This window comes from Schistocerca piceifrons, chromosome 6 (assembly GCF_021461385.2).
Source record: "Schistocerca piceifrons isolate TAMUIC-IGC-003096 chromosome 6, iqSchPice1.1, whole genome shotgun sequence".
Lineage (NCBI taxonomy): Eukaryota > Metazoa > Arthropoda > Insecta > Orthoptera > Acrididae > Schistocerca > Schistocerca piceifrons.
In genome coordinates, this window is record NC_060143.1 from 585,982,938 (window position 1) to 585,997,263 (window position 14,326).

General features: G+C 45.5%; 1 protein-coding gene across 1 annotated transcript in view; it reads left to right on the forward strand.

Moving 5' to 3' along the window:
* Positions 1-14,326, forward strand: part of LOC124803474 (15-hydroxyprostaglandin dehydrogenase [NAD(+)]-like) — a 148,912-nt gene that overhangs the window by 60,159 nt on the left and 74,427 nt on the right. The window contains exon 3 of the mRNA XM_047264666.1: positions 4,050-4,154. Coding sequence (XP_047120622.1) covers positions 4,050-4,154 — 105 coding nt within the window. The remainder of the gene's footprint in view (positions 1-4,049; positions 4,155-14,326) is intronic.

Genomic DNA, 14,326 nt, shown 5'->3' on the forward strand with positions numbered 1-14,326 from the left:
TACTGTTATTATTCGGTACAAATGGTCTGAGGCTCCAAGACCTTTTAAAGCTACATCACAATCCTCCCTGTCGATCTTCGTGGGCACATAGTCGATTACTAATTCAGTCAACATAGTAACTCGTGTCTCAGTATTGAGCAACAGGAACATGCCAGAACTCTGAAGGATATTTATGAGGATGCTACCTGTTTCATTTGTGACACTTCTCTGTTACTTTGTGTCTCCACATAAAGTTATGTTGAATTTTGTCGTTGAAACTTTGTTTTCACTTACTGTACTACGGTCATGTGTCGGTTTAAATATTGTTTTAGAGCAGTTTTCCAGTTTAAAGCCTATAAAGCCAGTTTCTTAAAGTCTAGTATTTAACTGTACAAAGTTTTACTAAACAATTTATGATTTAATGAGTCGGTATGTCGTGCATATTGTAACTGATGCTGTACCGATCGGAAGGTCACCCCTGATGTTGGTTGTAACAAACACTGAGTTACCGTGAACGTCACACAGGTATGGGCTGCAACAGCAGGGACACGTCAGAGGCGTGTGTCGAACAGTAGAGTGAACACCCCTCATGCCACGAAGGACAGTTGCGACCGATGATCGGCTACTCATCATCATGTCAGAAGGCTTGTCAAAAAGAGAAGTTGTTCGGCGTGTGCACAGAGGTCAAAGTGATGCTGTGCGGACTTGGAACAACTTCGAATTGACAGGCAGTGTTGAGAGCTTACACAGGCCGTCCACATTGGAGAGGTGCACGGGTAATCGATATCTATGAAACTTTTGAGCCAAAGAAAGCCTGGGATGAGTGCTCCGGAGTTGGATTCGGCATTCGAAGAACCCGCTGGGCGTCACGTGTCACGTCAGACCGTTGAGAGACAACCGCGTGATGCGAATCCCCACTCCTGACGGCTACTGCGAGCAGCACGCCGTTAACCATGACACCACGGACTCTGTTACAAATGGGAAAGAAATCATGCAGAATGGACCCCCCCCCCACCCCCTAGAACTGGCTGTCGTGGTTGATGAAGGCAATGTCACTGCTCTACGATACTGGGCGAGGCTCTGCAGCAACAGTTGGACCGTATCGCCAACATTTCGTGACAATTTCATCTTGCTCGAATTTTAACCACGTGGTAGTGATCAGTACGACAGAATTACTGTAATGGGTGAGCTCCCTGTACCCCACACACGAATGCAGTCTAACATGTGTGGGGTCGATGGAAATGAGCTATTTTTGACGGCGACAACGATCGTGTACTCTGCACGACCTACACAGAACTGCCATTGCAGAGTGCGACAATGTGGGCCACAGCCTGAATGATGATGTCACCGATGTTATGTTACGTAATCAAGCCTGCGTTCGAGCGGAGGGCCGTTCCACCACGTAATGACGTTGCTGAGGGATGCTGTAAAAATGCCCACTGGGCAACAGACGTTTCTCTTTGCGATTTTGTAATCTGAACACACTGCAAATCAATACACGAGTATACGCACGCATCAGAGCCAGATTTTGTTTTCTTTGCATAAATTTCGAAATAAAGGGGTGGTGCAAAACTTTTATTTATGTATATAGTTAAGATAATCAACACAGTTTGTTAACATCGCTCCTGAATCTTAGGTTCATGTTAACGGCTCTACTTATAGCATCTACATAACTTAGTTGTCTTACAAGTTCACTGTCAGTATTCAGTGGTTGTAATGCTTTGAGCCTTCTAATAATATGAAGATCGAAGACTCGGAAATGGTTTTTTATCTTCAGTTTTAGAAACGAAGTTTTTTCACTTGCATTTGTGATCATAAGAGACAAGTATATTCTTTCAGCGACTCGACATCGCGGACACAATGTTTGACTGAAGTGATGCATAAATCAAGTCCCTAAGCTGTCGACAGCCGTTGGTATACATCAGTGAGGACAGTTGGAAATGTGTGCCCCGACCGGGAGTCGAACACGGGATCTCCTGCTTACATGGCAGACGCTCTATCCATCTGAGCCACCGAGGTCGCAGAGGATAGTGAGACTTCAGGGATTTATCCCTTGCACGCTCCCCGTGACACCCATACTCCGAACTTAAATGTTCACACACTACATTCGTAGCGTCCCTGCCCACTACACTCATTACTCGCGACAGACAATCTTAGCGAGTCCCGTAAGAGTTCAGGCAATGCGTGTGCATCCAGCACAGAGGAAGAAGGTCAATGGTCGGCTAGCCTTAAGTACATGAAGATAGCAGTCAATGGCCGGTTAGCCTTAGCTATATGAAGATGGCATCTGTTCTGTCGGACATGTCCGAAACAACAGTTACCACCTTCATACAGTGTTCGACGTCTCTGAGCTCTATTCCTGCTGTTTTGGTTCCTAATGATGTGGTGGTGGTGAGGGCGCTCAGCAGCAAGTTCCTTAGTGCCTGTACTATGATGTAGTGAGTTGAGTGCGAATAAAGGTTGCAAAGTTAAAACTAGTGCATGCACTAGCGCACACACACACACAACAGCTACAGCGAGTGAACATTCAGTTCTGAGGTGCCTTTGGAGGCTGTAGTCTACTTATTTACGTCACGGTCCTCTTGAATGACGCGCAGTGACTCAGCGGGTGATACGAGGGTTACCCAGAAGGTAATGCACCGCACTATTTTTCTCAGCCCAAAACAATGCTACGAATGCGGAACGCTACGTATGTATTATTTGAAGCCTGGTGAGCGGGCGCGCCAAGTTTCTGTCACTCCCGACAGAGAGCGTAGCTGCAGTACAGTTTCAAAATGGCGTGCTTTAGAATCAATGTGCCGTCATTGAATTTCTCACCACAGAGAAACAAAGTATGGGGCATATTCACAAACGCTTGTGCAAAGTATATGGAGCGTCTGCTGTCGACAGAACTACAGGTGTTAGCTGGGCACGGAGGGTGACGTCATCAGAAGGCGGTTCGGCGGAGCTCCACGATTTGCAGCGGTCGGGGAGACCATCCACAGCTGTCACACCAGACATGTTGCAGCCAGCTGACCTTGTCATTCACGAGGAGACACGCACTACGACTCGGCAGTCGGCGCTGCATCTGTCAGTCAGCAAAGGAAGTGTGGATGCAATTACCCGCACTCTTGGATATTCAAACGCGTTTGCAAGATGGGTCCTGCGGTGTCTAACAGTGGATCACAAATCTCATAGAAAAAACATGTCTTGATTTGTTGCAACGTTTTCAAGCTGAGGGGGAGGCCTTCTTGTCCAGGATTGTGACAGTTATGAAAGCTGGGTTCATCATTTTGAGCCGGAAACAAAAAGACAGTGCCATTCCCACTCCCCTCAGAAGAGAAAATTCAAAGGAACTGCTTCCGCCAGTAAGGTCATGCATGATCACCGTGTTCTGGCACTGTGAAGGTGTGATTCTCACTGATGTGATGCTAAGAGGCGGTACGATTACTTCAGAACCATATGTCAACACATTAACAAAACTCAAGACGCGCTTACGGCAACTTCGGCGCCGCAGCAAACCAGGAGACGTTTTGCTGCAACGGGGTAACGCTCGGCTCCACACAAGTCTGAGGACTGCTGTACACATCCCAAAACAGGGTTGCACAGTGTTACCCCGTCCACCCTACTGCCCTTACCTAGCCCCTCGGACTTCCGCTTGTTTGGGACATTAAAGAATGCCATTCGTGGAAGACATTTTGAGAACTATGAGGAGGTAGCTTACACAGTGAAGCACTGGCTGCGCCACCAGGACAGGGATTGATACCGACAGGGCAAACACGGCCCGGTTCGCGCTGGAGAAAGGCCACAGAACGGTATCGAGATTACGTGGAAAATTGGGTGCGTAAATAAAACACCATTCTTTCGTGTGTGTATATCTCATTAGTTGAACAAAGAATTGTTGAAGAAATAAATGCGGTGCTTTACTTTCTGGGCAACCCTCGTAGTATTATCCAGTGAATTGTCAGGGGCAAGTTGCACATTCACCGACAAGCGACGTGTCTAGGGTTGTGATTCAACTTTTCTTTGTGCCTAGTTCTCGCGTTTGCTGTGCGAACCATCATCACCTGGCGGGCTGGTGTTTTCCAGAGGCGTTCGCGAGGGCGTACGATGAGTTCGGCCGTCTGGACATCGTCATCAACAACGCTGGCATACTGAACGACGCCCAGTGGGAGCTGCAGATTGACATAAACGTGGTGAGTCCCACTACACTTACCTCACTTGCTCAAGAAATTATTTTCTTACTCCCTGTCCTTACAGCCGTCGGACGGAATTGCCCAGCAGACGGAGAGATCCACGGTGCTCCCTTCCTACTGACTACCAGGCCACGAGATAATGTAGGGCAACGAACCTGCTGATGCAGCCGAAAAAGGAATGGCTGCAAGAAGCTTCGGAGGCTGAAATACATTATGTGATCAAAAGTATCCGAACACCTGCCTGAAAATGAGTTACAAGTTCGTGGTGACCTGCATCGATAATGCTGGATTCAATATGGCGTTGGCCCACCCTTTGCCTTGATGACAGCTTCCACTCTCGCAGCCATACTTTCAGCCATTGGGGAATGGCAGCCCAATCTTCACGGAGTGCTGGACTGAGGAGAGGTATCGATGCCAGTCGTTGAGGGCTGGTACAAAGTCGGCGTTCCAAAACATCCCAAAGGTGTTCTATGGGATTCAGCTCAGGATCTGCGCAGGCCTGTCCATTACAGGGATGTTATTGTCGTGTAACCACTCCGCCACAGGCCGTACATTATGAACGGCTGCTCGATCGTACTGAAAGATGCAATCGCCATCCCCGAATTGCTCTTCAACAGTGGGAAGCATTTACCGGCTTGATGTGTGCCGTATGAGCAGCCGCTCGGCCATGAAATCCAAATTTTCTCAAAATGGTTAAAAAGATTCAAATGGCTCTGAGCACTATGGGACTTAACACCTGCGGTCATCAGTTCCCTAGGCCTTATAACTACTTAAATCTAACCTAAGGACATCACACACGTCTATGCCCGAGGCAGGATTCGAACCTGCGACCGTAGCGGTCGCGCGGTTCCAGACTGTAGCGCCTAGAACCGCTCGGCCACACCGGCCGGCCAAATTTTCTCACCTCCCGCCCAACTGTCATAGTACTTGCAGTGGATCCAGATGCAGTGTGGAATTCCTGTGTGATGGTCTGGATAGATGTCTGCCTATTACACACCACGACCCTCTTCAACTGTCAGCAGTCTCTGTCAGTCAACAGGCGAGGTCGGCCTGTACGCTTTTGTGCTGTACGTGTCTCTTCACCTTTCCACTTCACCACCACATCGGAAACAGTGGACCTTGGGATGTTTAGGAGGAGTGTGAAAATGTCGCATGCGGTTGTATGACACAAGTGACACCCAATCAGCTGATCACATTCAAAGTCTAAGTCCCGCAGAGAGCCCCATTTTGCTCTCTCACAATGTCTAATGACTACTGAGGTCGCTGATATGGAGTACCTGGCAGTAGGTGACAGCACAATACACCTAATACGACAAAAGTATGTTTTTGAGGGTGTCCGGATACTTTTGATCACATAGTGTATATAGTGCGACCGCTGCTTGCTTACTTCCAGCCACGACGAACAGAAGAAATATACTTTACACTGTTAAGAATATGTCAGTGTCCACTGAAACAAGGTTTTACCCTACAGCGGGAGGATTCACCAATTTGTGGAATGCGTGGAACGGACGTGCAGACGCACTATATTTCAACTGACAGTATTCTATTTCCCAATCTAAGGCCTGGTCTATGCCTTCAATGGCACCTGTCCACTATTTTAAGTGACACTAAGGCAAGCGCAGCACCTGTTCAAAGGTTTTGCATATCGTCCGGCTTCTCACGCTAAATGCTGGGAGGAAGAATTTACCGTGTTACGGAGCAGCTGAGTCACCAGTTTTTATTATAAAGGGTGAGTTAGGAGGAAAGGTACATGCTTTGTGGGGTGATAGTATTAGTGATTCTGAACAAAAACCATCATATGCACGTATGCCCTATTCCGAATGGTTTCCGAGATAGAAGACATTTAATATCACTTTTGTACGTTTTCCTTGAATAACTCAAAAACCGCATCCTCCAGCGAAACGTGTTGCAGCACAAAATTCAAGTACATTAAATTTCCTACAAAAAAGGTCCTGTTAATTTTTTCTCTAGAACTAATGGTTTGTGCGAATAGAGCGCCAGGATGCTGAAAAACTGTAGCTTACGTAGTTTTTGTAGGTCAATTTGAGGTAGTTTTCCGACTTATAGACCACAAGTGTCCCGTATCAAACTGTTCATCTCAACTTGCTACCTCAAACTGGCCTACAAAATCTACGTGAGCTACAGTGCATGCGCATCAAGCTAGTTTTTCAACATTCTGGCACTCTCTTCGCGCAAACCATTAGTTCTAGAGAAAAAAATACATAAGACCTTTTTCGCAGGAACTTTAATATAGTTTAATTTTGTAATGCAACACGTCTCCGCTGGAGGGTGCGGTTTTCGAGTTATTAAAGAAAAGCGTATAAAGGTGATATTAAATGTTTTCTATCTCTGAAACCATTCGGAATAGGACACACGTCCATATGATGGTTTTTGTTCAGAATCACTAACACTATCACCCTTCAAAGCGTGTACTTTTCCTCCTGACTCACCCTCTATCTAAAGCCAGCTGCACTTTCCCGCTGCTTTATCAGCAGCTATTGTGCATTGTTTTTATCTGTTGTTAGTGTCATTGTTAGTCATGGCCTTCTTTTGGTGAGTACTGTATTTTTAAATGCTTTTCAATGTATTCTTGTGTTGTTCCTGTTCGATTTTGTGGAAATTTGCAGGTTTAATCAATGTTAAGCAGGCACGCCTCTATGTGATAAGTGGTATAGTGTCCTGAAACCACCTACGGACGGCTCAGCAGGTGGAATGGGATACGGCCATTCGAGTGCTGTTCCCAGGCTGGAGGTCGTCTGTCCGGCGTTGGTACCAGTGACATGTGTCTCTAGCATTGTATCTTAGCCTTTTCCTCGTCTGATTGTTTATACGTAATATCTCAGTTTCATCTCGTCCCACATAGTGCTCCGAAGATTCTGTGGCATACGGAGACGAGTAAAATACTTTCAAGGACAGCTGATGGCGAAAGAGTACTGTCAGAAGCTGGCTAAGGAACTCCTTTGGTCCCGTAGTATGTGAGACCGAATCACAATCTGTAACATTCGTCTCAGTGTGCTGAGGTCATCTAAGTAAGATGTTTTGAATGACGTCACAATGCCTTCCTCCAGTAAAAATTTTAAAAAAGTTTAGCAAGCAAAGATATAAAAATTAAAATACTGGTGTTCTGAAGCTACCATATGCTACTAAAACGTCAAAATGTCATTGGCTGACCTCTCTGTGCTAATATAAGGATGACAACAGAGAATGACCCCATATTCACCAGCCGTTTGACATCCACTGTCCTTCCCACATTTTTCTAGGTGTAATGTCACAGTGCTCACTTATTTTTGTATATAGCCGCTTTCCTCTTAAGCACATTACAGCACTCACTTGCACACACACCCACATTGCTCTTTCAGACGTGACGTTACAGTGCTCCCTTACTTGTCTACACAGCCACGTTGGTCTTTTAAACGATATGTTGTAGTGCTGACATACTTGTGTACAAAGCAGCGTTGCTCGTTTAGATGTTACGTTACACTGCTCAGTTATACGTATGCTCTATTTGATTTTACGTTATAGCACTAAATTACTTGTGTACACAGCCGTGATGCTCTTTTAGACGTTACGTTACAACACTACTCACTTCTTAGTTATGTACCGCCACATTCCTCTTCCAGATGTTACTTTAAGTAACACACACACACACACACACACACACACACACACACATACGCACACACACACACACACACACACACACTAGTTATACTTGTTACCTACTGTGTACCATTTTTGCATGAAGAGCAATCTGAAAGTTTGAAATATGAAGGCGGTAACTATTTGCTTCCATTGGTACATAGCAAATTAATATGGGAACATAAAACTCTTGATTGATTAGTCACACAGAGAAATAACGAAAGAAGAATTTCCTGTACCTTTTGCTTTATTTTGAGCACATAAATTATCAGAGTCCCAAACATGAACTTATATACAATAATAAATAAGTTTGACTTTGGAATCTTTCCCATGGTATTAATCAGCTAATTATGCCTCTTATAATGGCGGCTAATTACATGTAGCAGTGCTCAACAGAAAAAAATTTGTAACGAACAAATACGAAGAGATTTCTCTGGCACTACATCTACATCTATATCTACATTGATACTCCGCAAGCCACCCAACGGTGTGTGGCGGAGGGCACTTTACGTGCCACTGTCATTACCTCCCTTTCCTGTTCCAGTCGCGTATGGTTCGCGGGAAGAACGACTGTCTGAAAGCCTCCGTGCGCGCTCTAATCTCTCTAATTTTACATTCGTGATCTCCTCAGGAGGTATAAGTAGGGGGAAGCAACATATTCGATACCTCATCCAGAAACGCACCCTCTCGAAACCTGGCGAGCAAGCTGCACCGCGATGCAGAGCGCCTCTCTTGCAGAGTCTGCCACTTGAGTTTATTAAACATCTCCGTAACGCTATCACGGTTACCAAATAACCCTGTGACGAAACGCGCCGCTCTTCTTTGGATCTTCTCTATCTCCTCCGTCAAACCGATCTGGTATGGATCCCACACTGATGAGCAATACTCAAGTATAGGTCGAACGAGTGTTTTGTAAGCCACCTCCTTTGTTGATGGACTACATTTTCTAAGCACTCTCCCAATGAATCTCAACCTGGTACCCGCCTTACCAACAATTAATTTTATATGATCATTCCACTTCAAATCGTTCCGCACGCATACTTCCAGATATTTTACAGAAGTAACTGCTACCAATGTTTGTTCCGCTATCATATAATCATACAATAAAGGATCCTTCTTTCTATGTATTCGTAATACATTACATTTGTCTATGTTAAGGGTCAGTTGCCACTCCCTGCACCAAGTGCCTATCCGCTGCAGATCTTCCTGCATTTCGCTACAATTTTCTAATGCTGCAACTTCTCTGTGTACTACAGCATCATCCGCAAAAAGCCGCATGGAACTTCCGACACTATCTACTAGGTCATTTATATATATTGTGAAAAGCAATGGTCCCATAACACTCCCCTGTGGCACGCCAGAGGTTACTTTAACGTCTGTAGACGTCTCTCCATTGATAACAACATGCTGTGTTCTGTTTGCTAAAAACTCTTCAGTCTAGCCACACAGCTGGTCTGATATTCCGTAGGCTCTTACTTTGTTTATCAGGCGACAGTGCGGAACCGTATCGAACGCCTTCCGGAAGTCAAGAAAAATAGCATCTACCTGGGAGCCTGTATCTAATATTTTCTGGGTCTCATGAACAAATAAAGTGAGTTGGGTCTCACACGATCGCTGTTTCCGGAATCCATGTTGATTCCTACATAGTAGATTCTGGGTTTCCAGAAATGACATGATACGCGAGCAAAAAACATGTTCTAAAATTCTACAAGAGATCGACGTCTCTGTAGAGTAGAAGACATTAGAACACCTATCGAATAGAGAATGTATTGTTGTATTGATAGCAACGCGGAGGACAACATCTTTAAATTATATCGGAATGAAATTAACTTGCTACGCTGGAGCGTAAAAGTGACACTGAGATATCACATTGCCCCAACGTGTGTTGAAACTGTTCATTTATCATAAATTCGATCTACACTTAAACTGAAGTTTCATGAAATAGAAATTATTTACGTTACTTTGACAAAGCTGAACTGAGATTATCTGTGGAAGTTTATGCACACGTTGCACATGTTCCCGATATCGTAAGCCTGGAGCCGAGCAACTGAATTAAGTTCCAAGACTGAAATGGAATCAGTCATTTTAATTTCTTTAAATGGGTTTCAACAATTCAAACTAAGCTCTCCCGGATGTTCATCGCCCTTAGGCCCTCTGTATGATGACAGGGAGCGGACGTCGTCTCGGTCATGATGAAGCTCTGATCTTGGCCGACCCCTCCCCCATACCCCCCCCCCCCACCTACCTCCCTCACACCACCTTTCAAGAAGACCTCCCGCAAGATCGCGTGTTGAGACTTGAACCTAGGCCAAACACGGAATACACTGCGACAGGATCCCTGAAACTAAGATCACAACCACTGCCTACGTCCGGAAGTAGCTTGACGCAAATTTAGCAGCTGGCTTAAGAGCTTAAACTTCCAAACTACAATTAAAATCTTTTTAACGACCCTTTTTAGATCTAATGGACGTGGTCCGTGTCTGAACCTCAGCTGCTTAGCCCCACCGTAAGAACAAATATCACAGAACAAGAAAGGACGGTAGGCCACTTCAATACTAGGATAAGGTATTAACCACCAAACACATACATGCAGGCGAAACACAGTCAAGATTTAGCAACAAGGTTCTTACAACTTAATAGTGGCCACGTGCGAGATTAATATACTACTAGCCATTAAAATTGCTACACCAAGAAGAAATGCAGATGATAAACAGGTAGTCATTGGACAAATATATTATACTAGAACGGACATGTGATTACATATTCACGCAGTGTGGGTGCATAGATCCTGAGAAATCAGTACCCAGAACAACCACCTCTGGCCGTAATAACGGCCTTGATACGCCTGGGCATTGAGTCAAACAGAGCTTGGATGGTGTGTACAGGTACAGCTGCCCATGCAGCTTCAACACGATACCACAGTTCATCAAGAGTAGTGACTGACGTATTGTGACGAGCCAGTTGCTCGGCCGCCATTGACCAGACGTTTTCAATTGGTGAGACACCTGGAGAATGTGCTGGCCAGGGCAGCAGTCGAACATTTTCTGTATCCAGAAAGACCCGTACAGGAACTGCAACATGCGGTCGTGCGTTATCCTGCCGAAATGTAGTGTTTCGCAGGGATCGATTGAAGGGTAGAGCCACGGGTCGTAACACATCTAAAATGTAACGCCCACTGTTCAAAGTGCCGTAAATGCGAACAAGAGGTGACCGAGACGTGTAACCAATGGCACCCTATACCATCACGCCGGGTAATACGCCAGTATGGCGATGACGAATACACGCTTCCAATGTGCGTTCACTGCGATGTCACCAAACACGGATGCGACCATCATGATGCTGTAAACAGAAACTGGATTCATCCGAAAAAATGACGTTTTGCCATTCGTGCACCCAGGTTCGTCGTTGAGTACACCATCGCAGGCGCTCCTGTCTGTGATGCAGCGTCAAGGGTAACCGCAGCCATGGTCTCCGAGCTGATAGTCCGTATTGCTGCAAACGTCGTCGAACTGTTCGTGCAGACGGTTGTTGTCTTGCAAACGTCCCCATGTGTCGACTCAGGAATCGAGACGTGGCTGCACGACCGTTTCAGCCATGCGGATAAGATGCCTGTCATCTCGACTGCTAGTGATACGATGCCTTTGGGATCCAGCGTGGCGTTCCGTATTGCCCTCCTGAACCCACCTATTCCATATTCTGCTAACAGTCATTGGATCTCGACCAACGCGAGCAGGAGTGTCGCGATACGATAAACCGCAATCGCGATAGACTACAATCCGACCTTTATGAAAGTCGGAAACGTGATGGTACGCATTTCTCCTCCTTACACGAGGCATCACAATAACGTTTCACCAGACAACGCCGGTCAACTGCTGTTTGTGTATGAGAAGTCGGTTGGAAACTTTCCTCATGTCAGCACGTTGTAGGTGTCGCCACCGGCGCCAACCTTGTGTGAATGCTCTGGAAAGCTAATCATTTGCATATCACAGCATCTTCTTCCTGTCGGTTATATTTCACGTCTGTAGCACGTCATCTTCGTGGTGTAGCAATTTTAATGTCCATTAGTGCAAATTAGGCTATCAGGGGCCAGCTTTAGCAACAATGCTGTTAAAACTTACTCTACTAAAAAGCCTTTATACTAGCCAAGCGAATTATTACTGCATTCAAACAGAATAGGCTAACAAGGCTTAGCAAGAAGGCTTTTAAACTTTACTGCACTAAACTTAATAGTGGCCACTACATTCAAACAATAAGATACTGTCAGCTAAAAGCGCCATGCGCTCACAGGACCACAACCGTAATGCGCTAGCTTCACCTCAGCGGGCCGCAGCCACGCGCGCGAGGCGGAACCGTGGGCGGGCTGGGACCGTGCGGGCACTAAGGTGCTGCGCAAAACAGCGTTAAATAAGCCATTGCGACCGTACCCAGCTAATCAGGTGCGGTCAAGCATTCTTACTTCAAATTTACTAACTGCGTCAATACACCACTTTACTATTGCACATAATGGAAGTGCGATACTTCAAAGAACACACTCAGCAATACAATCGCCCCAAAGGGCAACATAAACACTTTAGAATAAAAACTTTAGAGCCAGGTCAGAGGAACAATACAATGAAAGCCCTGATCAGACAATGCCTTGCACTGTCAGGGCATTGTGACTACACAACTCAGCGCAGCACACGGGCATCTCAACTTTCCACAGTCCAAGCCAGTTTTTTTTAAAAAAAAAGACAACGCGGCAGACTAACATTACCTTCCCCTTTTGGGTTACATCAGTAGCAACAACCAGATACGGACGATCAAGATCACCACAGCCAAGAATGGTATCGCTTCTGAATAACGATCCTTTCCGTCAGACTACTAGGACGGGTCCATGTGCTAATACTGCGTCGCCACTAGTGAAGCTTTCGCCACCAATATTGCCGCAGAAGGCAATCCTTACAAAATTTCACAACAGTGTCACCACACCACATCACAACAACACAAGGAGAATCAAACGCAGCACCTCTAGAATGGTAGCAGCTACTCTCTGACGATCGTTTCCACCCATTACTGCAGTGGACATGCTTTTACAGTTCTCCTCAGCAACAAGAATGCTATCGAACACTGCTGTTGTCGCAGCCAGTCCTTGCAGTAACTCACAACGGATGCAAAACCAAACAAGACAAGGAAATCAACACGTCGTACGCAATTGAAGAATAGCAGTAACAATCCGCAGTCATTACCGGCACTTGGATGAGCCAGTTCTCGTAGTTAACCCACAGTCGCAGCACCACACAGCTTCTTATCGTAGGCCTGGTCTATCGGCAATGTAGAAATAAAGCTCACAGCTACGCCACTCACCAGTTGACCGAAACCGGCTGGCAACGTCGACGACGGGAGCGATCAGCCGAGCCTAACCACAAATCTTGGCTACGAACCACTCTCTCCAAAATGCCGATTGGATCCAACTAATAACCAAAAGACGAACAGCAACGTACAACTAAACGACCACAGACGTATTTCGACACTTTCGCAGAGCTTGACGTCAACGGCCACACTTGCTATCGGCAGCCACGATCCTGGCCAACGCAAGTCTGCCTCGCCGCTGCAGTGGCCCTACGTAACGCCGACAGTGGAGGGCGGAGCGCCCGGTCTAGCTAGCACTTCCCCACGCTGTCACCTCTGACGCCGCTAGCGCCACCGCACCTAGGCGCAACCAGCACGGAGCAACTGTGCCAGAATCACAACGGCACGAAGGGCAAGTTGCCGGAGGAGGAAACCAATCGGCACACACAGTACGACAGACTTTCCGCAGAAAGGAAAGTGCGCCTTGTAAAGCTGTAGCAAGATTAGAGAAAAAAAAAATGCTAGGACCTAGGGACTGAAGAAATGTGTACTGTGTTGCTTGTCTCTTGTCTTTACTGGTTTTATCCTTCCTATATTTAATTTTATGTTACACAAAATAGAGAGTTATTAGCTAATAGACAATAAAGAGTGCAAATTTTCTGAAGACTTTGAAAGGTGTCATGTATAATTTTGGTGTCTGAATAGATTGTGAGCGAGCAGCGATGTTGTAAAGCGGTATGGCAGAAGTTAGGTTAGTAACTCTGAACTGGGTCAGGCAATGTTAAGCTGTGTTAGAGGGACGAAGCAATGGCAATGCTATGTTTCAAATGTAAAGTCTCAATTTATCAATGTGTTTAATGTACATGATTATTTCAAGATTATAACGGAAACTGATTTATGTAAGGACGAAGTCTAATGGACTGTCAAAGATAAATATTATAATTACTTTTTTTTCTACTATTGCTGCGCCATCGGACTAACTTGGTTATTGTACTGAGAGTTGCTAGATTTCAGAGATAGGAAAGTGTATTCTTTAGATGTTAAGAAGTTCATTAAATTCAAAATCAACCAGGAGCACTTTTTCACAGGATACAAAAAAAAACATAGCGTTGTCATTTATGCGCATATTTCATTTTTTACCAACCTTTCTCTTACTGTTTTTTAATTGATAATGGAACCAAGTGTGTTCGGAAAATACTTCGTTT